This window comes from Motacilla alba, chromosome 17, assembly GCF_015832195.1.
Source record: "Motacilla alba alba isolate MOTALB_02 chromosome 17, Motacilla_alba_V1.0_pri, whole genome shotgun sequence".
NCBI classification, from domain to species: Eukaryota; Metazoa; Chordata; class Aves; order Passeriformes; family Motacillidae; genus Motacilla; species Motacilla alba.
The window spans coordinates 9,372,899-9,396,327 of NC_052032.1; the positions used below are offsets into that span (position 1 = coordinate 9,372,899).

The 23,429-nt window shown below is 48.0% G+C and overlaps 1 protein-coding gene across 1 annotated transcript in view; it reads left to right on the forward strand.

Annotated features, from left to right (window-relative positions):
* The first annotated feature begins 1,906 nt into the window (after window positions 1-1,906).
* LOC119709136 (DAB2 interacting protein) overlaps window positions 1,907-23,429 on the forward strand; it is a 129,301-nt gene continuing 107,778 nt past the window's right edge. The window contains 2 exon segments of the mRNA XM_038156523.1: window positions 1,907-2,209; window positions 17,155-17,258. Of these exon segments, the coding sequence (XP_038012451.1) occupies window positions 2,047-2,209; window positions 17,155-17,258 (267 nt within the window). The 5' untranslated portion in view covers window positions 1,907-2,046.

The window sequence follows — 23,429 nt, forward strand, 5'->3', positions numbered from 1 at the left end:
ATAGGCCGTTTTAAAGACATTTCTAGTGAGAAAAGCATAACTGGGAAAGACTCTTCAGAGCTTTCATCCCAGTTATTATGACACAGAATTGCAGAGACACACCTGAATATTTGGGTTCTCGTCTACAGCAAATCTTTAACCAAACCTCGGTATTGTCACCCTTTCCCATCACTGTGTTCTGGATCTTCTCAGCTCCTTTCGGGAATTGAATCAGCCGCACAGGATGAGTCTCTGCTCATCTGGAAAACAGTTAGAGCTGTCCCTGTATTTTTATTTTTTTTTATGTACCCAAATATGAAAAAGAAGGTGATTCTGGCTACGAGGAGGGCGGATGAGCAGCACGGGAAGGCTGTTCCTTGGCGGGGAGCGCAGAGCGAGGGCCCGCTGCAGCGTCCCCCTGCCGGGCAGGGAGCCCCCGCTGTCCAGCTGGGATCTGCCTCCTTGACCTGAACTTGTCTCTGCCCTCCGAGTGCTCATTCCTGCACCGCCTGAAAGCTGGCGCCGAATTCCTCACGTGTGGCCTCAAAACCAGGCATGGACTTCAGGAAGAGCGAGCCTTGGTTTCCTCCTGGAAGGGCCTTTCTCGGCTGGCACGCAGCGCGGGGTTACTCTCGGTGGGAACAGCAAAGCACGGCTTGCGTAGAATTCTGATGCTTTCCGTGGCTGTGGAAATGTGTGAAACCCTAAAATCGGGGAGGATGGTTGGTGCTGGGGGAGGGACTCCTGTCCCAGTGCGGTTGCTGAATTGGAACGGTTTCTGCCTCTTGTTACTGGAGGTGCAATCCAGGATAATCCAGGGAAGCTTTCCAGCTCCTGCTGAAGCTCTTGCTGGGGGAACGGGGCTCATCCAGGGCCAAGCCCGTGGCTGGTCCTGAGACACCACAAAGATAAATCTGCACAGAAGTCTGGGAGAAATGACAACTGAGGACACAACACAGAGAGTTATTGTGCAGATGTTGTTTTGCAGCTCATCCCACTCGGATGAGGTTTCTCTGTTACCTGCCAGCCTGGGAGAAGCAGCAGGCACGCATTCAGTTCTTGGCCACCATTCTGGGTCTCTGAAGTGTTTCCTGTCACTTCCTTCGCAGTCATTTTTGTGCCATCAAGGGAAGGAGCTTAGGTGCAGGATTCTGGACAATTCATTTCTGACCTTTTGACAGTCAAGGTGGAGTGAAATTTTTAATCTGTTTAATATATATATATATAGTTTTATTTTCTTCCATGGCTTAAAGTGTTAATTCTGCCCATTGAAATGTAATGTTATGGAGCAATACGAGCCGGAGGCAGAATCTTCGCTGCCATCAGGACCCAATGGTAAATAGGCCCTTTCTCTAATTTGTGGGATGTGCTATAACTCAGTTTGAATGTTGAAAGGAAATGGGCCTCCAGGGGAGTCTGGAGCTCTGTTCATTCAACTTCTAATTAAAGTTTTCCCCTCTCAAATTTCACTTTATTTTCCGGGGCTTTTGCTCCGTGATGATTATTAACATGTGTCCCATGGCCAGGAAATCATTCCCCTTCCCCAGCGCAGCCCTCCCCGCTCCCTCCTGCCGCAGAGGAGCGCGCCTCGGGGCGCTGCTCGGGGCAGGGCACGGCGGCCGGAGCAGGCGGCTGGGAATCCTTCCAGGACACTTTGATCTGATGGCTGGCGGACAGGATCCAGTCCAGGATTTCTTCCAGCCTATGCTTCACGTTTCAGGAGCCCAGGCCAACTCTGGCTTCCTATTCCTACTCCAGCAGCCTTATCTTTTTGGGGGCAGGAGTTGTTAGCACAGTTTATCTTGCTCGCTTGGAGTCCTCCCTCGGCTGAGACATGCACTCCGGTGCCGCCTGCTTTTTTTTCCCTCTCTCTCTCTCTTTTATGATTTCTTCTTGTTGTTTTCCTTTTTAAATGTGTCAAGTGAAGAGTTCCTCTTCCCCCCTCTCCCTTTCCCCTCCAAAGAACCACCCTCCAGTTCATTAAAACGCTGGGACTGTTTTGCTCCTGTACCAGAGGGGAGAGCGAAGCTGCGCCTGCATGCGTGTGTGTGTAAAATAGATCCCAAAATGTCCATGAACGGCAGGAAAAGTTCTGGGAGACCGTCCTACTACTACCGACTGCTCCGGAGGTCGCGACTGCAGAGACAGCGAAGCAGATCCCGCAGCCGGAACAGGCTTAGCAGGGGTAATTGCGAGCTCTTTCCTTGCCGTGCTCAGCCCGCTGCCGTAGGTAGGTGAGGATGAGGAGGGGCCCGGGAGCGGCCCGGGCTCTGCACAAGGTCAGTGTGCGAGGGACTCGGGCCGGCGTGGCTGCTCTAACCCGTGTGCTGCCCCTAACCCCGGCTTTCCAGGAACCACGGGGCAGCTCTGCACTTTGTGCCGCGGAGGGAACCGCTTCTCCGAGGTCTGTGGAGGCCTCGTTGATGCTTGCAGAGCTTTGGAAAGCCGTGCTCAGCAGATGGGGTCTCTCTGCAGAGATGTGTGGCTGGGACTTCTTGTTCTTCGTGAGCCGAGTGTCGCCGGGGGCTTGAGATGACAAAGCTGACGACAGTTTAGGGGTAGGATTTTCCAAAGAGCCTAAAGATTGTGCTCCCGAGGCATTGCAGAAACCTGGGGGACTTGAAGCCCCAAATCACTTAGCACTTTTAAAAATCCTGCTCTAAAAGGGCTTATTTGTCCTCATCAGCAGGAGGGAGATCCACAGAGGGATGTTTCTGCAGGGCACAGGCAGCCCATTCCTTCTACTGGAGGCAGCAACTGACCCAGTTGCATTTTTAAAACAAGCTGTTCTGCCTTTCTCTTTCTTCTACTGTGAAATAACTGTTTATTGGTTCTTTTCCCTGTCGCTAAAGCAGCCAAAAAGTGGGAGTATGTGAGTGTTTTCCTATTGAAGTTTTTCAGAAAGAAGGGGAGAGGGTTGTGTTTGCCCTGCAGTCTGGCAGCCCTGGTGTATTTATCATGCTGTGAGCCTAATCAAAGCCATTAACTGAAAAGATTTCCCCTTTTTTTGTTATTGTGTGAATAAAAAGCACAACTGCAACTTTACATCAGGTGTCTGTGCAAATCCAGGCTTGGACTCGTCTCAATGCAGTTAATTCTGATTTATGAAGCAGATTTTAAACTTTAGCACTGCAAGATTTAGCTCAGTGCAATGTCCTCTTTCCTCTTTTCCTGGCACTCAGGACGATTTTAAAGATTTTGAATCATTGCTGAGAAAACAATAGGAAGCTAAGTCAGTCCCTGAGCTTCAGCTTTTCCTTCAGACAGTGGTTTTCTTTGCGTGATTTTTTTTGTTGTTTTGCCTGTCAGGGAGGAGCGTTTGTAAACTCCCAAACATGTCCAAGTTCCCTTTCCCTTTTTATTTGTGTGCTGTGCAAAACCAAAATATTTGACTGTCATTTCAGTTACTGTGACAAACTAAATGTGTTCAGTTTCCTTTAGGTAACCCAAAGTGAACTCAATGGCATCATTTGTCAGGAACACGAGGAATATACAGGCAGATTTGATGGAAATGGGAATCAGCCCGAAAGTTTGTAAGAAATTGGATTTGAACCAGCTGAAATCTTGTTGCTGTTGATCTCTGCCGGAGTATTTTGTGTTTTCTGTGGGATCCCTGCCTCTCAGCAGTGGCTGAGCTCCTCTTATCTGTACATCTGAAAGGGATTTGCAAAGCTGGATGAGAATTTTCTCTTCAGTTTTGATCTGTTTCTCTTGTGCAGTGGGGGTGTCACACAGCCAGGCCACACAGCAGGTCAGAGGGGGCTTGTCCAGGCTGGGCAGGGTGATGGAAGTGCTGCAATAATGCAGCAGGAATACTTTCCTTAAGAGTTTTGTTCCCACTGGAAGATTGATGAACTGTAGGGGTCTGGGGGCTGCGAACAATGCAGAAATCAGAAGGAGGTTCTGGATTTTGGGGGTGATGTCATGCTGAATTCAAACCCTGCAAGTCTGGAGGAAGGAGGGAGCTGAGGGCCCCCTCCCCAAAGGCTGATCTGCAGTGGGAGCTCTGGGATTCTCAGGGATCAGGAATCCTTGGGGGGAGCTTGCCATGAATTCAGGAGGATTGAAGCTGCTTCACAGGAATTGGCAGTGTCTGCTTTGCCACGTGTGTGTTTCCCAGACATCCTCTTGGCAGTTTTTGCACTCTGCAGTCTCTGGACCCTTTGCCAGGATCCCCACAGGGCTCAGGTGAGCCTGTGGCTCTGCTGGAGGAGCTGTGATACCTGGAAGTTGATCTCTTCCAAGGGATGCCACTTCAGCAGATGCTTTTGGACAGGGAGCCTGCTGGGGGTCGAGTAATCCTTACACATTTACTGGGAGGAGGAGATCTCTGCTGGCACAGGATGCCTGTCCCTGTGTGGGACCATTCCCTGGGCTCCATCCCTCCCAGATGATGAATGCCTGGGCTGGAGCTGAGGCTGGAGCACCCAGGATTTTGAGGTGCTGCCTTTGCTGTGAGTCAGAGCCCTCTTCCAGCCCCCTCTGTTTTTGTCCCCCAGGCTCTGACACACAGGACTGTGTTTGAAAACATGTCATATCTACTGCCACAGCCCACTCTCCCCCCAGTGGCAATGCCACCACCCACACCTGCCCTTCTGACACTGCTGCTGCTGCCAGCCCTTGGTAGGGATGCAGGGACAGAGCCCATCCTGCCCAGGAACAGCAGGAAGAGTCGGGCTGGGGTACAGCCTGCACAGCTCTGGGAGGGCTGAGACCCGGTCTGGGAAATGGGTTTTGCTTCCGGAGGTACAGAGAGAGCCACTCCCTCAGGAAAGAGCTGCTGTGCTGCTTCCAGCTGGGCACAGTGAGCAGAGTTTGCATTTGCTGTGCAGGGATCTGAGGGAGGGAGGGAGGGGAGAGCTTTGTCTTGGGACTCCAGATGGAGCCAGCCTGCTTCAGCGTGCAGAAAAATGTCCAGGACTTGGAGCTCTTGGCAGTGACAGCAGCTTGTTCAGTGTTCATGTGATGGCACCCTCTGTTGTGGAGCTCTCTGGTCAGCCCTGGTGCCTTTGACACGTCCATCCCATGTCAGTGTTTGTCACTCTGCTCCTTTGGGAGGCCCAGGCTGGAATATCTGACCAGGGGCACCGGTGGGGAGGGCAGAGCCGGGCAGGAGGGGGAGGCTGATGAGATCCTGCCTTCAGCACGTCTAAACCCTGCCTGTTTGGGAGTGGGTAAAGCAGACAGGCTTCACTGCACTGGAAATCTCTGCTGGAAGGAGGACAGTGCCTGAAACCCCCAGCTCTGCTCTCCACAGAGTCAGGACATGCTGCAGGTAAACATTGGTTGGATAAAAATCTACCTGCAGAACCCCTGGACCATCTGTTCAGCTCAGAGATGTGTGGGACTGCAGGAGGAATCATGGCAGTAATTATAATTATTCCCAGGTGACCCATCTGATGTAGTGGAAGGTACTTGGGAGGCAGAAAGGGGAGAAGGAGAATTTTCAGTGACAGCAGCACCTGCTTGTGGCTCTCTTCAGGATCTCTCCCCGCTTCTCCTTACTCACAGACACAGTGAAGGAATGGGGGTCAGTGGGAAGTGTTCTGAAAATTCCCTTTGCTGACAGAAACCTCTCACAGTGCTGCATTTCCAGTCCCATCTCTGAGCCAAATGCAGCTTTGGCTTCGGGGCTTTCTTGTGTAAAGCTCAGCAGGCAATCAGCTGGCATCAAAGCCCTGAGAATTTGAGAACACTGGAGTTCCTGATCTTGAGGGTTTAGTGTTCCTGATCCTTCTGCCTCTGTCAGCCTCAGACATAAATGTCTTGCTCTGTGTTCTGTTTATCACAGATGCTTTTCAAGGTGTTTTATGAAAAGGATTTTTATTAAACAGACTTTCTTCTTCCTTTCCTTTGATGGCTGCTGTGAAGAGAAAACTGACTGATCTTCAGCAAAACCCCGAATTTCCATGCACCGAACACTGAGCTGGGAGGCCGAGGTCAGGCTGGGTTTTTTTCTCAGCACAGGCTATTCAGATGCACATCTGTTGAAAACAGCTGGAATTCAGTCTTTGTCTCTCTGTTTGATGAAATCAAAACCTTTTAAGTGATAAATGAGAGATCAGCTTATACCCAAATAATCAATACCTTGGAGGTTGAGGCACTCGCTTGGGACAAGGGAAGCAGCAACTGGAAAATTGTCCCAGCACGTCCCAGAGTGACATAACAACTGAGGAGTTTTATTATATTCAAAGCCAACTGAAACTGGACTCACCTCTCACTAATCTTTCCTAGCTGAAAATCTGTTCTGCAGCACGTTAACAAAAAGTGGTGTTGGACAAAGAATGCCAGGTGGAATTTCTCCCTTTCCACCTTTGCAGGACTTTGTTTTTCTTTTGAGGGCTGGGAGCAGGCAAGTGAGGAGCCCTGTAATAAATATTAGCAATAGGCTTGGGTTTTTGTTTTTTTTTTTCAAGGGTGTTGTCTTTTAAATGGCAGGAAAAGGAAACCTTCCTGCTTTGCACTTTTTAATGATCATTGCTTTGTGTTTCAAGTCTCTTTTGTGGCATTTTCTGTTTCACCACAGAAGTCTTGCAGTCTTTCATTGAAATTTTAACAGCATGGCTGACAGATGCCCATAGAAAAGATATGCAAAATGTTTAAAGCTGTGCTGTTTATAGGAAATATTCACTGACAGCTGTGCTATTTTTAGCACCAGTGCTCCAGCTGAGACTTCGCTGTGTTTGTTCAATGCTTCATTGTCTAGTAAAAATCGAAACTAAATTTAATGACTTGGGAAGTGGTGTGTGATGGAGGAATTCTGGAATTGTTTTGATATTAAACAACACTTAAATCTCAGAATCCCTTTAATAAGCAAAAACTTAGAGTGAATTTATTGCAGGCAAATTTATTGGACTGGCCCTTCAGCGGGAAGGAGGTGGCAGCAGTGCTTCGACTCCCTTTGCTCCTAGAGCACACCCTGAGCTGCCCCACCTCCTCCAGAAATGCAGGAACATCCCCACTCAGTGAGTGTTCTCTCTGAGAAATTCCTATGAGATCAAAAATGAATCAAATTGTAAAAGTTCCCCTGGGAAACCCCAGTGGGAATCTCTCAGGAGCACTGTCACTTTCTGCTCATCTCTTCCTTTATCTCTTTCGCAGCCCTCTCCTCCTGGCAGTCCCATCCTTTTCCCCTGACAGAGCTCCTGAGAGGGGCTGACTGCTCTGAAAGGAATGAAGTAGCAGATTTGCTCTCGAGTAATGCAGAATGAGTTTTTATCTACAAGCTGTGGGTACTACATGAGAGAGAGGTTAAAAACCCTGGTCTGAGTCCAAACTAGAATTGCTTCCAAAAACATGCTTCGAGGGGTTTCAGCAGACTTTTCATGATCACTCATGTATTAGAGTAAGTTTGTCTCCTTACAGCTGTGGCAGTCCAAACAATTTAGACACAGAGCTGCCTTTTAAAGCTTTTAAACCTGTATTTCCCTTGAAGGTCTTCTAGTGTGCCACTAATCCCCTAAGTTATTGCACTGAAGGCACTCTCTAATCCTTTAATTCACTCTGCTCTCAGTGGAGATGGGAACGAGCTGGGTCAGGGAACGTTCTCATTTGGGCTTTATCAGTTTTGCTTTTTTCAGCTCAGACACTCCTGAGCGTAGTTGGCTTTCCTTCGCAACACTCCAGAGAATATTTTGGAGTCAGACACTAATTGTTTGTGTGTTTGTGTGAAAGAAGGTGCACAGAACTCCAACTCCAGTCACTGGTTTGTGCAGCCTCGGGGTCAGGCTTTTACACTGAGCTCCCTCAGGCCCCTTTGGGGATCAGAGGATGGGAAAATGGATGGCTTTTGAGAACTGTGAACCATTCCTTGTGTAGAGCTGATGGGGGTCAAGGAGCAGTGTCAGCCACGGGGAATTTCTGGAAGCTTTTTTCCCCCGGACCTACACAAGGGAGAGATTCTGACTAATGTTTCTTTGGTGCTGAAGGTAAAGCTTTGAGGTGATGAGCAATGCCAGACAAGTGTTGTGGTTTTACTAATAAACATGAACTCTAAAAGACTTGTTAGAGCAGCACATGGCCTGAATTTTGCAGGTTTGTGCTGCCCATTGGTTTTTTCCTTGCATGAGGGGCATGCTTTTATTGGAGGTCTGGTTTGGAGAGCCAGGCTGGGACCACGAGCAGCTCCCAGAGGCTCATTAGGAATCCCAGGCTCTCACACTGCCCCAGAAGTTCATCTTAAGTTGAGCATTGAAGCATTCAATTGGAGGAAAAACATGCCCTGCAATTGTATGGACTTGGAGAACGCTGACAGGAATGAAGACAACCAAAGTTTTGCTTCGTTAACATTTGCACTGAAAGAGGAATCCTCAGATGCTGAGCACTTAATGTTTCCTTTTGAAGAAACCAATTTATGTGAAGTGCAAGTTTCTTTTGTACCTTACATGCTCATATTTTTGGTTTCTTACAGCATTTCTGCATCACTGAATTTCTTTTAGAGTCAGAGATCAAGCCTGGGCTTGTTCTGAAGTACCCAAATGTGCTAATAGGGGGACTGGTGTAAAATTTGGCATCTGGAGTTAAATTACAGGATGCTTCTTAAGCTTCTTGGTTTCTATAGGAACGAGTAATAGTCATCCTTCATGATTAAGCAGTGTCCATGGTAACCAAAGGAGCAAGTTTTAAATGAAAGATATTTTCCCTTTACATTTTTAGCAGTCAAAGGTTACCAATTATTACCTTTATACCCTTAGACAAGAACACATTTTGATGGGGCTGGTGTGTTTGAAGTGAGAACATTTGGTGTTCATTTACATAACTCTGCGTCTAGGATCAGCTAAAAGTCGGGTGAACACCAAACTGAAATTTCAGAGAGTGGGGTGGGGTGCATCAGCCTCCCCAGGAGGGTGAATGGTGGTCACTAAATTGCTGGGTTGTTCTGCAGGATTGCAGTGTTGCTGTTCGAGTGCCCATTTGCTCCTCAGAGTGACTGCAGGGCAGTTCTGGAGGGAGACATTCCAACACAGATCTGGCATGTTTTTTAGGATGGAAAATGCAAATGTCAGTGTTGGTGTAGGTAAGAACATTCTCCTGCTCCCTCCTGTTTCAAAAATAGGTCGGGAAGTGAACACACGATTGGTTTTTAATGTTTCTTGTCTCTCCTTGGCACTGGTGCTGTTTGCTTGAAAACTGCAGAGTGAGTGTGCAGCTGCCACCTGCGAGTGTTTGCAGAGCAGGTTTGTGGGAGAGGAGCAGAAATACCCACCCACCCCCAGAGGAAATAAAAGGATCAGTCACAATAAATTAGGATTTACATTCCACAATTTCTAATAGTGAAACAATTGCTAAGAGAGTCTGAGCAGCCAGAGGAGAGATGGATGGGAGCAGCGGTGAGCAGGGCTGGGCTCTCAGCAGTGCTCTGGGCACGGGGGCATTGCCCAGGTGTGCAGAGCTGCCGTGCCTGACACAGCTGTGCACACACCTCCACACACAGCAAAGGCACATCTGTGGAGAGAATACCACTCACTTACAGGCATGATCTTCTGTTAGTGCCTGTTGAAGTGCAGGAGGCTTGTTCCTGTTTGCCAGGGGAACTCTGAGGCCTCCTGCATTAACGTCTGGAAAACCAGGAAATCCCTCTCAGCTATGCCTAACCCTGTCCCCAGTGCTAACCCTCCCTGGCCTGAACTGGAGGAAGAGCAGTGCTTCCAGACTCTGCTGTCACTGCTGCTTTGAGTTGCTTCCTCATGACAGATACTGTATTTTGATGGCTACCAAAAATCACTGCCATCCATTACTTAAAATCCAGTATTCTTCTGTGTTTCCAGTGAAACTGTCTCCTAAATAGCCAGTGTTAAATCCCAGCCTCCTGCTTTTCTGAGCAGAGTTAAAGTTCCTTGGCTGTTGAGATTATGGGAGGTGGGTGAGCAGGCTCTGAGCATTGGGGCTCTCTGAGGCTGCTCTGAGAGCCGCATGCACCATGTGAAATTCCAACCTTAATGTTTGGTCTATTATGCAGATGGATGTGAACAGAGATACATGTGTGACCCCATTTATCTCTCTAATGAAGTGCCATCAATAGAACATCTGTTTCTTTGCTGTAGAAGATGAAACCTCTGATGAATCATGCTTATAAATTAAGTATTTATTTATTTAATTTGCATTTTACCAGTACAGACCTGTTCCAGCAGCCACCGTGCACGGCTGGAAAAATGGCCTGGGAATTAACTGTGTGAAGTTTCCATTTCTCCCGAGGGTGCTTCAGGTGAAGGGAGCTGTTCTGGCCTGCTCAGCTCAGCTCTCCAGGTCACTTCTGGGGGAAAGCCCCCAGCCAACCCTCACAGGCAGGGGACAGAGCCAGCCCAGTCCTGGGTGGTGTGTCCAGGTGACACCTCCAGAGACAGGGGCACGAACTGCAGAGTATGGAAGTTTCTCCTTGCCCTCAGATTGCCTCTGTGGATAGAGTGCTGCAGGAAAGCTCGTGGTGACAGAGCAGAATCTTTGCAGGAAGGTTCAGCATGATGGATGAGCCTAATTTAAATCTCCCCAGAGCTGACTCCTTGTTCTCCACACTCCGTGTTGCTTGTCTTTATCATCACATGGGAGGATGCTGATGTTCCACTTCACTTTATCATCCTTTCCACTTTAACCAGGGTATTGGCAGTCACCACAATCTGGCCCCCAACCAGGACAGAATTTCAGCTTTTTCTGATGTATTTTTAAAGTCTAAGCTTGATTTCAATTTCACCCTGGAGAAAAGGCTCCTAATGATATGCCGTTAGCAAAGGAGGAATTTGTTCTGTGGATATCATAGCAGAGGAAGATAAATATCATACATATTTTATTTCAGAGACTAATAAAGAATAAAAATACCAGATATATATCCAGATCTCTAGTTAAAAAATACCAGACAGTAAGCCAGAGTTTGTACTTCAGGCTGCTCAGTCAGCATGATTGGCTGTTCATCTTTAGAAAGGGAGGGTCATTTTCTGGATGCCTCCTCTTCTGTCCCTGGCACCAGGTGTGGGCACCTGCAGCTGTGCCTCGTGCCCACGGATCCGATCAGGTCTCCAGGCTTGTAGCACTCAGAAGCTGCTGTGTTTTCAGACCTCTCAAGTGAGAATTATCTCAGCTTTCCTTTCCCATCCGTGCTATTCTTTTCTTTCCCTTTTGCCCTTGGAGTGGGATTTTCCCTTGCCAAATGGGTTTAATCTGTCTCCTCAGGTAAAGGATGTGTTCCACCTGGATTTCTGGAGGGCAGGACTTGCCCTGGGTCCCTGTCAGAGTGCCAGGCTGTGCTTGGGTGGCTCCACAGCAGGTAAAGAGCAGGGAAAGTGCAGGGACAGCGCTCTTAACTGCACTGGCCATCAGGTGAGCCCGCAGCCAAAGCACAGCCCGAGAATTGCCAGCGCTGCCGCTGGCTCGGGGCTGGAGCTCTGGGCAGCCGAGGGCCTCCAGCTCCATCTAGTGAGGCACCGGGATCGCTGCTGGAGCGGGCACGGCGGCTCACCCCGGGCCTGGGGCATGGAAATGCCAGCCGAGCTTTCCAGGAGAGAGGGGGCTGCGGCAGCAGGCAGCCAGAGCCCGCAGAAAGTCAAGAGAAGAGCCTTGGCTGCTTGCACACATCAACAAGCAGCGTGGCAGCTGCTGGGAGAGGAGTTCTCTTACTGGTAATAGAGAAAATAGAGGAATAGATGCATATCAAGTACCCAGAAAAATAGCAGAGCTTTTTTCAGCACTAGATTCAAGAGCCATTAATAGCACTGGCTCAGGAGCAGGATGAGGAATATTAAATCCATGATATCCAGGAACCTGACACAGAGATGAGGGGAGATCCATTAAAGTGCACAGCGTGCCGTGGCAGAGGTCAGTGTCACTCCAAATCATTATTTAACAAAGAAAAAGCTCTTCTTTCAGGAGTTCTTAGTCCCACTTTGAGAGAAGATGGTAACAGATTTTAGCTGAGGGGACCAGCTTTCACTGATGTGAAACCATCAGTGTGTGCTGATGTTTTCTGGGATTTGTTTTCTGTATTCCAGCCACTTCTGACAAGGCTCTTCGTTCACACAACTGTCCCAGCCACCGCTCTTGGAGCTGCAGAGAATTGTGCTCTGAGGGGTGCTTCAGGTGTGCTTTGCTGCTTTTAGGCAGGGGCATGGTCATCAGAGACACACTGAATGTGGTGCTTTTGTACCACTGAAGTCACCTGTGGGGGAAACAAAGGCACTGGTAAGAACCTGGATCAGTTTGGTGTCGTGGCCACGGGGAGCACTAACTGTAGGCATAGACTCAGTTGTTTAATTCAGAGTATTTGGTGCCAGAGTGTAGCCCAGAAGGCAAGTAATGATCCCAATTTATTTTTTTGTTCTGTATGTAAACAGTTAGATAAGGGAGAGGGGTTTTTACAAGCTGTAGTTCTGTAAACAGTGTCCTTAATTGTCTGGAAAGGTCATGAGAGCATGAGAAAATGTGAAACTATTTCTGCTTGGAGCATGAAATGACTGGGGAGTAAATGAGTGATTCTGATGTGGAAGAGTTGTGGGTACAGCCAGGGGGACTGCTGGGCTTTATGGAAGTTTATGAATGTTTAAGGCAGAGATTCTAAGATGCAAAAAGAAATAATTTTATTCTGAGATAAGAAGCAGGGGTGACATGGCTTCCCCTAGGCTGGAGAACGCCCTCTCTGTGTTCATTAGCTTTGCTTTCAGAGGAATCTGCTTGTTCAGAGGGCACCGGCACCTGCCCTCAACTTCTGCCTCATGAGCATTTTCATTTAAAAGTCTATTTTATTGCCTAATAAAGGTTTGGCTTTTAATTAATTTTGTATGGTCCTGACATTGCTGTGAGGGGTCAGCTGGAATTCACAGGGCCAGCTCTGGCTGATACATTCCCACAAATCCTCCTGCAGGTAACTGAACCACGGAGGTGGCCCTGCCGCTGCATTCCTGGCCAGCTGCTGGGAGCAGGAAGGGCTTTCATGACCTCTCACAGCCTCTTTGTCACTGGAAATCAGACATTTTGGCACCTCTGCTTCCCACTCAAAGTTCTTCACACCTCATGAAGAGGAAAGTTGGCTCAGCTCGGTGTTTATTATTTTCTGTCTCTGTCTATTCCGCTTTTTAAAAGCGCCTCGATTCCCTTCTAAATCCCCATTTGGATTCAGACTAAAGATCCGTCTTTTCTCCTGGGCTCCTGTGGCCACCCAAAGCTGTCTGAAATGTAGATTTTTCTGCAGCCTCTCCTGAGGATGTGGAATCACACAGACACTACAGCTACCTGTACTCCAGGGATTGTTCTTGATTCATAAGTGCTACCGTGAGCCACGTTAAATCACTGTCACCATGCCTCCTCCTCTCCTCTCTCGGGTCTGTAATAGGGACTTATTAGATAATGCAGAAATTAGAGGAATAACACCTAAATTCATTAAGCAATAAAATTAATTCCCGGCCTGTAATTGTACAAGCAGGAGCCGGTAATTCCTGTTCCCTCTGGTTTCACAGGAACTCCACCCTGGCAGGCGCTGGGGCACCGGCGGTGCCGGGCAGTGCCCGGTGGGGCAGGACAGGGCGGAGCTGAGCCCGGCAGGCTCCGTGCCGAGCTCGGGATCGGCCTGACCTCTCCAGGGCTGCCTGCGGCGCCTTTCCCACCGGCTCTGGGCTCTGCAGAGCTCGCAGTTTCCTGCATCACCTCCAGAGGATCTGGTGAAGTTTTGTTGTGCTCCAAAGTCTCCTTTCCCTGGGCACGTCCCGCGGCGGAGCAGGACCCGCGCTCCTGCCGTGTGTCCCGGTGCTGTGCTCCGGCATTCCAGGCATTCTTCCCTTTCTCGCTGCCTCTGATGAAGTCATCACCTCTCCTTCTCTCCTTCCCGGCTCCTTCCGAGTGCCATGGCATGTGCGCTGCTCACCAGCACGGCTTCCTTCTGGTGAGTTCAGGGAGACGATTTCTCCTTGCTGACTTCTCTCCCAGCACTCAGGTTGGACCTCCCTTTCTTGTCTGGAGCTGGAGCAGGTTCTTATCAGGAAATCAACTTGCTGGGAAGCGCCTGCTTGTTGTTGTTCCGTCCAGCAGCCTCGCCTTGCTCTTGTTCACGCTGCCTCTTCCACTGGCTGATCTCTGGAATTGTGCGAGGGGGGAGTGTGAAGAGAGATGAACAAACAGGAGTTAATGTATTTTATTCTCTGTAATGAGAGCGTAATCCCGATGATCTCCTGGACTAGTTGGGATTCACAGGAGCAGGGAATGCAAATGGAAGAACACCTCGCTTGCTAAGTGACAAGTAAACAGTAGGAACAGTTGTTGGTGTGTTTGTTACACGTAACAACCTGCTTGGAGCAGTGTCTGAGAAGCGGAGTCAAAGGAGGCAGTGATGTTGGGAGGGTTAAACAAGAGTTTGGGTGCTGGAGCTGCTCACAGCCTGTTCTGCTGCTGCCCTGGAGCCCTGGGGAGGTTGCTGCGCTGCTCCATAACGATTCTACAGCATGAAAAACAGGCATGGAAGAGTGGAGTGAGAATTAATTATTCTGTCAGTTCCAGTGCCTTGAATAAGTTAACGAACCAAATGTGTTTATTACTGTACAGAAAGAGTTTCAGAAATACTCACAAGCCCGAGGTCCTAAATTAATGTGAGGTGTTTGCAGTGCTGTGTGTCCTCTTGGCAGTGGGATCTGTTCAACTTAAAAACCTCCTGGTGCCTTCCACAGCCAACAACGTGTTGGCCCAGCTGTGTGGGGATAACCTGGGAGAGCTTTCAGGGGCTTGATAATTTCAAGGAAGTTTCTCTTTGAAGATCTTACTCTGCACAGGGGGAGACCCAAAACATCGCAGTCTTCTGTAAATATTTGGAAAAGCAGGAAGCCCTGTTGTTTATTTCTCTCTCTCCTGTGTTGTATAACGTGGGTGAGCCCTGGGCCCTCTGTGCTCCTGAGAGGTGACATAGAACTGCCACCATGTCTGTCCAGACAGAGATGGAAGTTCAGGAGAGGTTGGGAAGAAAAGGCTAAAATCAGACCCTGAGCATGATCCCTTGAAGTTGCTTATTTTATGCACAAGTGGGTAAATTTGTCAGAAATCACAGAAAATGAGGCTGGAAGGAATTTCAGGAGGTGTGTGGTATCTGTCTGCCCCAGGAGAGGGGAGGAAAGGCAGCCCATTGTCCCTGAACCTCGCTGGGCAGGGAGAGCTCTCCCTCTCTGCACCAGCAGTCCCAGGGTGTACTGTCAATGGCAAGACAGGACTGTTTCCAGTGCTAACCCAAATATCCTCTGCTGCAAATGAAGACATTTCTTTCTCAGCCTCTAGTGACTGTGGAGAGTTTTTATTACTGGCGTACAGTGCCCTTTTCCATGGCCCTGGGCGTGCTGTGGCAGCGTGGCTGATGCCAGGCTCTGGGCAGAGTGACCCAGCCTGAGATGGTGCCTCCAGCCCTGAAGAAGTAAAAAGGGCACTTAAACCTTTATATATTCATACCGCTCACCAAGTAAATGCTGTACATTCCTGGAGTTACTGATTTACCTATAAGCTATTTTTATTAACCTTTAAAACAAACAGCTCCCCCCCCATCCCCTCCAACACCCACACCCACCCCTCCTCCTGGTTATTTCTGGTTTCTTACAGAGGGTTTTGTAACGTGTCTCTCCTGCAGTGAAACCCACAGTGCTTAAACAGAGCTAAAATGGAGCTTTGACTCCAAACATTTCATGAACCATAAGTTTAATAATTATAGGAGGGTTTAGGTGCTAAGCCAGCTCTGTTTTGGTCTCGGGTCACAGTGATGTGTTTGCTGGTTCTGCTCGGGGTATATTTTAATGATGAAGTAAGAAGCTAAGTTGAGGGGCTGTTACCCCCATACAGGTGCTTTCCCTCGGTGCTGAGCAGTGGTTGGGGCTGGGGAGAAGTAATTTCTTGGGGAAAAGTAATGGGGAAAGTAATTTCTTGTAGCTGCCTTTCCCATAATGCCATCATTCCTGTTTTCCAGCCAGGTGTGTGAGAAATGCTTTAAACAAGGTTCATTTTTCCGGTCATTAAGAAAATGCAAAGCAGCTTCTTCAGGTGTCATCTCGAGCTCACTTTCAAAATGCTGAATTCAAGTCGTTTCTTTATGACAGTCCGAAAACAAAAGAAGGTTCAAAGGAATGGGGTGGGAGCCTGAATCTTCTGAGAGGAGATGACACCAAAGGATTTTACTGCTTGAGATTCAAAGTGCAGCTTTCTGCACATTTGGAGGCTCGGCTGGAAGTTGGGAAGGCAGTGAGCTGCTGCTTTGGGCTGGCTGAGTTTCACACAGGTTACATGGCAACCAAGGAAGGTGTCACTGAGCCAGCACCTCACCCATCCATGGCTGGAATCTCAATCTGTCCTTTTGGAGTGGTTTAAGAGCATCTCAGGAGTGGTTGGGTGGAATTGCTGGTGTTAGTTGTTTCTTACAGTCAGGCTTTGGCAAGGGCAGAACCTTGCTGAGGAGACAACGTCCATGGGAATGCCTGGCTAAGGAGCACTCTGGAATGGTTTTGGGAAGGGAAGGTTGTTACAGGGTCTGAGCATCACTGAATGGCAGCTTGGAAATAAATCTGTTTCTCTGAGCTCCATGGTGCTTTCAAAGAGGGTTTGTGAACTGAGGAAACACCACCTTACAATGCTGTAGCTGACCTGTCCTGACATCTTTCTAAATCTCCTCAGAGGTGAGCATAGTTGTTAATTTTACCTCTTCAGCCCCCTCCCTTTCTTGCCAGTGGGGAAGGAGGTAAGTATTCCTATCCTCATTTTTTTACTTTATCAAAAGCAGAATTTAATGATTTTTTCCTGGTTCCAAAGCAAATTGCTGGAGGAATTAGAGAGGTAACTTAAGCATCCTGTGCCTCTAACCCCATTAGCAGTTTCCCCGAGGAGGATCAAATCCACGAGCGCACAGATCTGTATTTTGCATATAATTCTCACTCATCTCAATGCAGTTTCTGTTTACTCATCTGCAGACTGGAAATAATGATAATGCCAACCTGTCAGGCATTATCTGAAGCTTACAGTTGTATAAAAATGCTAATTGTTGAAGGCGAAAGTCCTGCTGATGGGATGTTGTTCCAGGCAGCTCGGGGAAATGCGAGTGGAATCCGTGGGGTGGTCGCGCTGCCCCGTTGGCGAGGCCGTCTCGGAGGGAGAGCCACGTTCTGCACGGCCTGCTGGCACTGCTGGGCGGTCCCTGCGCTGCTGGCTTTGTAACTGTCCCTTGTGTTCTGTCCCCAGAGTCCCCCCCGGAGCGCTGCGGGCAGAGGCGCAGCATGCCCGGCGGCATCTCGGAGAAGAACCCCACCATGGAGCCCGCGGCCACCACACCCTTCCGCGTCACGGTCAGTGTCTCCCCTCTCCGGCTGTGCTCCGGGGTCCTGGGGGGTGGCCTGGGGGGCTGCCAGAGGGAAGGGAGAAGTGCTGTGTGTGAAACTGCCTGCCCACTGTTTGTAGGGAAATGGGTGCTGTTAGACACTGGTAGCAGCAAGCAGCTGGCAGATGTGTGCTGGTAGAGCTGCAGGGGTCAAATGGAGTCTGGAGCTTCACTTGGGAGACTTTCCTGGAGAGGTTTCCTTGGTGAGTCCCGGTGCAGTGCATTCCTGGGTGCATTTACCTGTCTGCAGCTCTACAGTGTGTGCTCACACTCCTACAGAGAGAAAACCTCCTCTGGAGGAACCTGTCATTAACTCACAGGACCCCTGCCAAGCTGGGATTGCCCTGAGCCTGGGATCTTGTCCCAGCAGGAGCCTGGAGGAGCCATCCACTTTTTCCATGGCTTCAATCCCTGTGCTTTGAGGTGTCTCTGGTTGTTCTGTACCATGACTACCAGTGGGCTCGGTGCTCCATGGGAAGGGCACTGCTGTGTCCATTGACAGTCAGGAGCAGGGACCCCAGGAATGGGATCTGCCAGTGCTGAGCCCTGGCTGGCACTGCCCGGTGTCAGCACAGTGTGAGGAGTGTGAGCACACAGTCCCCTCCCCACTGCCTGCTCACATCAGTGTCTGGGCTGGCTCTCAGCACACACAGATATTTTTATTTTTTATATTTAGAGAAGACACAAATGGTCTTGCAGCAAGTTTGCTCCATGCAGGTTTGCTCTGCAGGCCACACCTTTCCAGACTCAGCTGCTGCTTACCAAACTCAGGGAGGCAGAACCAGAATTTCAAAGCAAAGACAATGGTGCAATCTGAAAAAAAAAAAAAAATAATCTGAGCACACCCAGTTCACCTGAGAACATTTGCATGGGTGAATGAGTCATGATTAGCAGTTTGGACAAGTAGTTTATTTTAGTTCAAGAAATTGCTCTTCCAGCCATCAGAACCTATTGATCTCAGTGAATGAGTATCCTTGAACCCTAAACAGCTACTGCTGGTTGGTGAAAGCAGAAAAACATGATGGGAAAATGTGGATTCTTCACAGGACAGAGGATTTGGGAATATTTTTCTTAGTGTTCCTGTAGTCAAAGAAAAGAAAAAGCCATTTATTCCTTTCCAATGGCATATATCCTGCTTTTTGGGTTTTTAGAGAAGCTATCCCAGCTCTGAGCAGCTGGTGGTGGAACAGCTGATGTGGGATGCAGTTTCTTGCTCTAAGCAGCTCTGTTACTCAGTGTGGATTAAATAAGGGCAGCCATCACATGGGTAATAAATGACATTTGTCTTCTCTGAGTTCAAATCCAGCCTCATCTCATTTCTCCCCTGCGCCCCTCCGAGTGTCACTGCATTAATATGAATGGCTTCATTAGGTACAGTTGGTGCTGCTGCCCAGCCTTCAGCAGATGTCTGACTTTAGAAATATATTCTCCCTCACCTTCCTTCATTAACCAGAGGAACATTAGCAGTCAGTCCACTCCAGCCACTGGGAATAGTAATTAGTGCTTTAGTTTAGTGGTAATGGGATTATTACTTTTGAGCCTGCTGTTGTAGGTTTGGAAATTGTAAGCTTTTCATATTTTACAGCTGATTGTTCTTCCCTGACATCTCCATCCTTCTGCTGTTGAGTCTCCAAGGGCCTGTGAAGCTCAGGAGCCATTGGTTTCAGCTATTTTGGCAGTGTTGCATTCCCAGATGCTTTCTTTCATTTCAAAACTAGAGCAAACTAGGGTGGAAATTTGGGAACTTCCCTTCCCATGCAGACGTCTGCCAGGGAGGTTACAGATAATTGGGCATTGTGGTTTTTGAAAGAGCTCCTGGTATAGAATATAAACCTTGAAAATCAAGTCTTGTTCTTACCCCTTCTCCTGAAAGAAATTTTTAATGAAGCTTCTTAAACTTGGAAAAATCTGCTCCAGTCCTGGTTATCTCCTGCTGTACAAGAATTATTTCCCATGTAAATCCCTCCTTTCGCTTCCGTGCTCTCAGAGCTCTGTTTGAGCTGATGCAGCATGAGAAACTCGAGGCTCCAACCCACCCCAGTGAGGCTGGGCCTGAGCTGAGGTCCCTTGTCCTTGTCCTGCTCTCAGAGCCAAGTGCTCAGATTTTAGTCTCCACTGCAGTGGGCACCTGGCAGCAGCCGGTGATGCTGCAGGGCTGGAGACAGCAGCATGTCCCTTCTCCATGGCCGGGGTTAAAGCCTTGCTCTTGGGAGAAGGCAGAGAAGCATTCTGCCTCTCTGCATTGAATCCCAGTAGCTCGAGGTGTGAGATGGGTTAAAGCTGAAGTTTGTGGGGTGTTTTGTCAAACCCAGGGGCCAGAAGCTGGGCAGGTCTGCTGAGTGCCAGTGAAATCCCTCAGTGTGCCCCCCTTGCAGGGAAGTGCTGCAGGGGAGGATTTGCTGAGGCTCACTGGGGAGCACTCACTCCCATCCCATCAAGCACTGCCATCTATTGACTCCTTCTGTTAGAGCCCGATTTACTTCGTTTTCTGGGGAAAGATCCCAGGCCAAGCAAAGTCCAAATTGCCAAAAAACTTGAGGTAGCATCTGTATTCTGTCTTTTACCAGACAGAATTTAGGATTTCTTTCTCCAACCCTTTAATCCTCAATTCTAGCATTAATAATTTGCTTTCCAGAAGCACCAAAAACACTTCAGTGCTTATTCTGGTTGAAGCCACATTGACTCCAAAAATCCCCCAAAACCACACCAAAACACAGTTTTTCTTCTGCTTGTAACATGAACTTGTTTTCCTGCAGTTTTCCTGCTTGGTTGGGCTCGGTACACAGCTGAATTTACAGTGATCCATCATAAGCTACTCTTACAGCATTCCTCCATCTATCCTGGTTTTAATCCTTGATAAATGAAGTATTAAATACTAATGGCAGTAAATGGAAACTCCTGGAGAGATGAAAGTGAAGAGCCCTTCTGCCATTCCTGTTCACTGAACATAATCCTAAATAATGGGATCCCAGTTCAAGCTGCTGTGGACAAGATATTGAAGGATTTTTTCCCCCAAGTTTTTGCCTGTGCATAATACACTCTATTTCCTTTTTTTTTTTTTTTCTTTTTTTTTTTTTTTAGCAGTCATGTAATATGTATTATAATGATTTGAGAGATCCTTTGGAGAATTTATGCTCCTGTATTATGTGGAGAGTGGAATGGCACTTCCTCCCTCGGCATGATCACCCCTCTTTAATTGAAATGTAATTGTTTACTAAACCATTGCAGCTCAAAGGGAAAATTACTGTCATTTTGGTCTGTGGCTGCATACATTAAAGTGCCCCTCTTGCAGGGATTGAATTTAAGATTGAATTTAAGAATAGGAACATTATCAAAGATGATATATAAACATAAAAGCATTATCATTAAACTGTCAGCTGCAACTGACTTTGGGTAACCAGTGCTAGTGGCAGCAAGAAATATGGCAATTACTTGGAGAATGTATCTGTCACTTCAGACACCACTTCTGCAACAGGACATGCTTGGAAGCTTTGGGGTTGTGAGCATTTTAGGGATTGGAAGAAAAATGAGGGCATTTTCAGCCTTTGCAGTTGTTTCAGTCCCCCTGGTGCTGCTGGGCAGAAACCAGGAGGGCCCCTCTGGCCCCCACAGGGGTCTGTCAGCTACCCCAGCACCCAGACCTTGCACCTTGAGCATCCTTTGTGCAGGGATTTCCAGGCTCTCCACAAAGGTGGTTTGTTCTTACCACCCTCATTTTCCAGCTGGGAAAATTGAGGGAGGGAAAACTCAGCTAACTTCAATTTGATCGTTCTCCAAAGCCCAAAAATACATCCTGAGCTGAATTTCTTCATTTCTAATTCCCAGTCCTGGTGTTAACCACTAGCTAAGCTATTCCTAATTACCTCTCTGAAATCCTCCTCAGTTTCAAGAGAATTAAATATTCTCCAAATTGATGCTGTAATGTGAAAATGAGTAAGTGGGTTCCTGGACTCCCAAGTCCTTGTTCCTAGGGCAGAAATGCCTTGACTTTTTTACTATCTCTGCCAGCACTTCATGTTGTCAAATTTCTAATTGCTTGTTATTTAAATTAGAGCCTTCTGCCTTGTTTTTCTAAGTCATCTTATTAACATAAATCTGAGTTTTTTTGTGAGTGAGTATTTTTGATCTTTAATTTTTGCTTGTCCTTTATGAGACATGAGATAAATTCTAGTTAAGGTGTGAAGGATAAATTTCATTTTGAAAAAGGGAATCTTTTTTCCCTACTCAATGCTCCCTAGCACAGGGATTGGAAAGTGAACCTGACTGTAAAGATATTTTTAATTCTTTGAGTCTGACCTTGTATCTTGATTTTTTTTTTTTTAAAGTAAACCTGGAATTTCCAGTTGGGGAGTGCTGAAAGGCAGCATGGTCAGAGATAGGAGGGACTGTCAGATTTCAGCACAGAGCTGCAGTCCAAACCACTGAGGATTTATGATGTGCATCAAGCAGGAGACAAGAATGACAGGATAAAAGACATGGTGCTATGACCTGCTTCACTGAAAGGGGCTCAGCAAGGCAGGGTATGGATTTTTTCCCTTTTTGAACTGAGAATGTTCCAGGGAGGTCTCTCTGCCAGAGCCTGCAGTGTCTGAAGGACAGTTTTAGAGAAAAGAAGAGCATAGGGCTCATCAACAGCTTAATGCACACACTGAGGCCATTTCTCTGCAGAAATAGGAGTGATCCTGTTGTGGTTTTTGTGGGGCTCTGGCCTGCTTTTGATTGCTGTCACACGGGGGTGGTTGGACAGCAGCGGGTTCCTGGGGCAGGGCTGGCTCTGCTGTGGGGCAGGGAGCAGGGCATGGGACGTGAGCTGCTGCTGCTGCAGGAGGGGCTGGTGAGGATCCTCACCGTGCCAGGCAGAGCCCTGGGTTAACCTGCAGCTTCCACTGAGAGGGAGATGCCACAAAAACACACAATTTCTGTGCCCCGACTCCACTGAAATGTGTTCTGGACTAGGGCAGGAGCTCCCTTGTTGCTTCCTGTCTGAAGCTTGGGCAGTGGATAAACAGGGAAACCTGTGATTCTGGGGAAGATAAAGTCCAACACTGAGTGGGAAGGGGGAAAACAAATGTTTCAGGAAGCTGCCTGGCTCTGCAGAGGGTCCAGATTGGCACCATTCCATTGATTTTGTTCAGCTACTCCAGATGTTTACACTTTCTCAGCCTCTGAGGACACTGGACTGATCCCTCTGGGCTGTGTGAAACCCATGACTCCAGGCAGGGCTCAGGGTCCCAGGGGGAACAGCAGAAAGTCCTTGGAGTGGGACAGATTCCTTGTGCCAGGAATGAGAAAGGAAGGAGTGAGAGTGAGGAAGCAGCTCCAAGCTCCCTCTCCCAGAAAGCCCGAGCAAGCTTTAGTGGGATAAACCTGTGGTGTTCTCCTGGTTTCGTGACTCTGCTCAGACCCCTGCATTCCTCCACTTCTTGGGAAGCAGTGGTGTAGCCAGATGAGAAATACCAACAGCTCCTATGTGTTTTCATGGAGAGAGCCCATGGGAGGAATATTTAACATTTAGGCAGTAAGTAGGGCTAATAGGAAATGCTAATTCACATTTCATTCTTTTGATCAGTGTATATTGAATGATAATTACAGTGATAGTACTTGGCACTTCTGTAGCACCTTTCATCTGGAGCTGTTAAAGTGTTCTGCCAATCTGAATGAATTCAGGCTTGCAGGCACTGGGGGGTTGCAATTTGCCATAATGCCTCAAAATAAATGGGAAGCTAAGGCCTGGGAAGATTGTACCACTTTCCCCATCATTCAAAATCTGTGTGAAACAGTTGGGGCTGTGTAGGACTGCTGCTGATCATCTCATACGAAACAAAACCAACTCAAGGCATCACTATAAATGGGGAAAGTGGTGTAAACCAGCCAGGTGACTGGCCTTTACTCCCTAAAACACGTTTGTTTGGCATTTTTGTGGTATTTTAACAATTCAATATACACTTGGGTGTTCTGGTGTATTTTTGTTTGAATTCCCCCCACAAAGACAGAGAAACAATCTCAGATTCTCCTTGCATTTTTCAGTAACCTACTTGGATCCATATCCATTCTTTAGAGACATCGCCAAAGGATGATTTGAACAGAAATGTTCATTTCAAAGCTGCTACAGGAAAACATTTGATATTGTTTCAGTCTC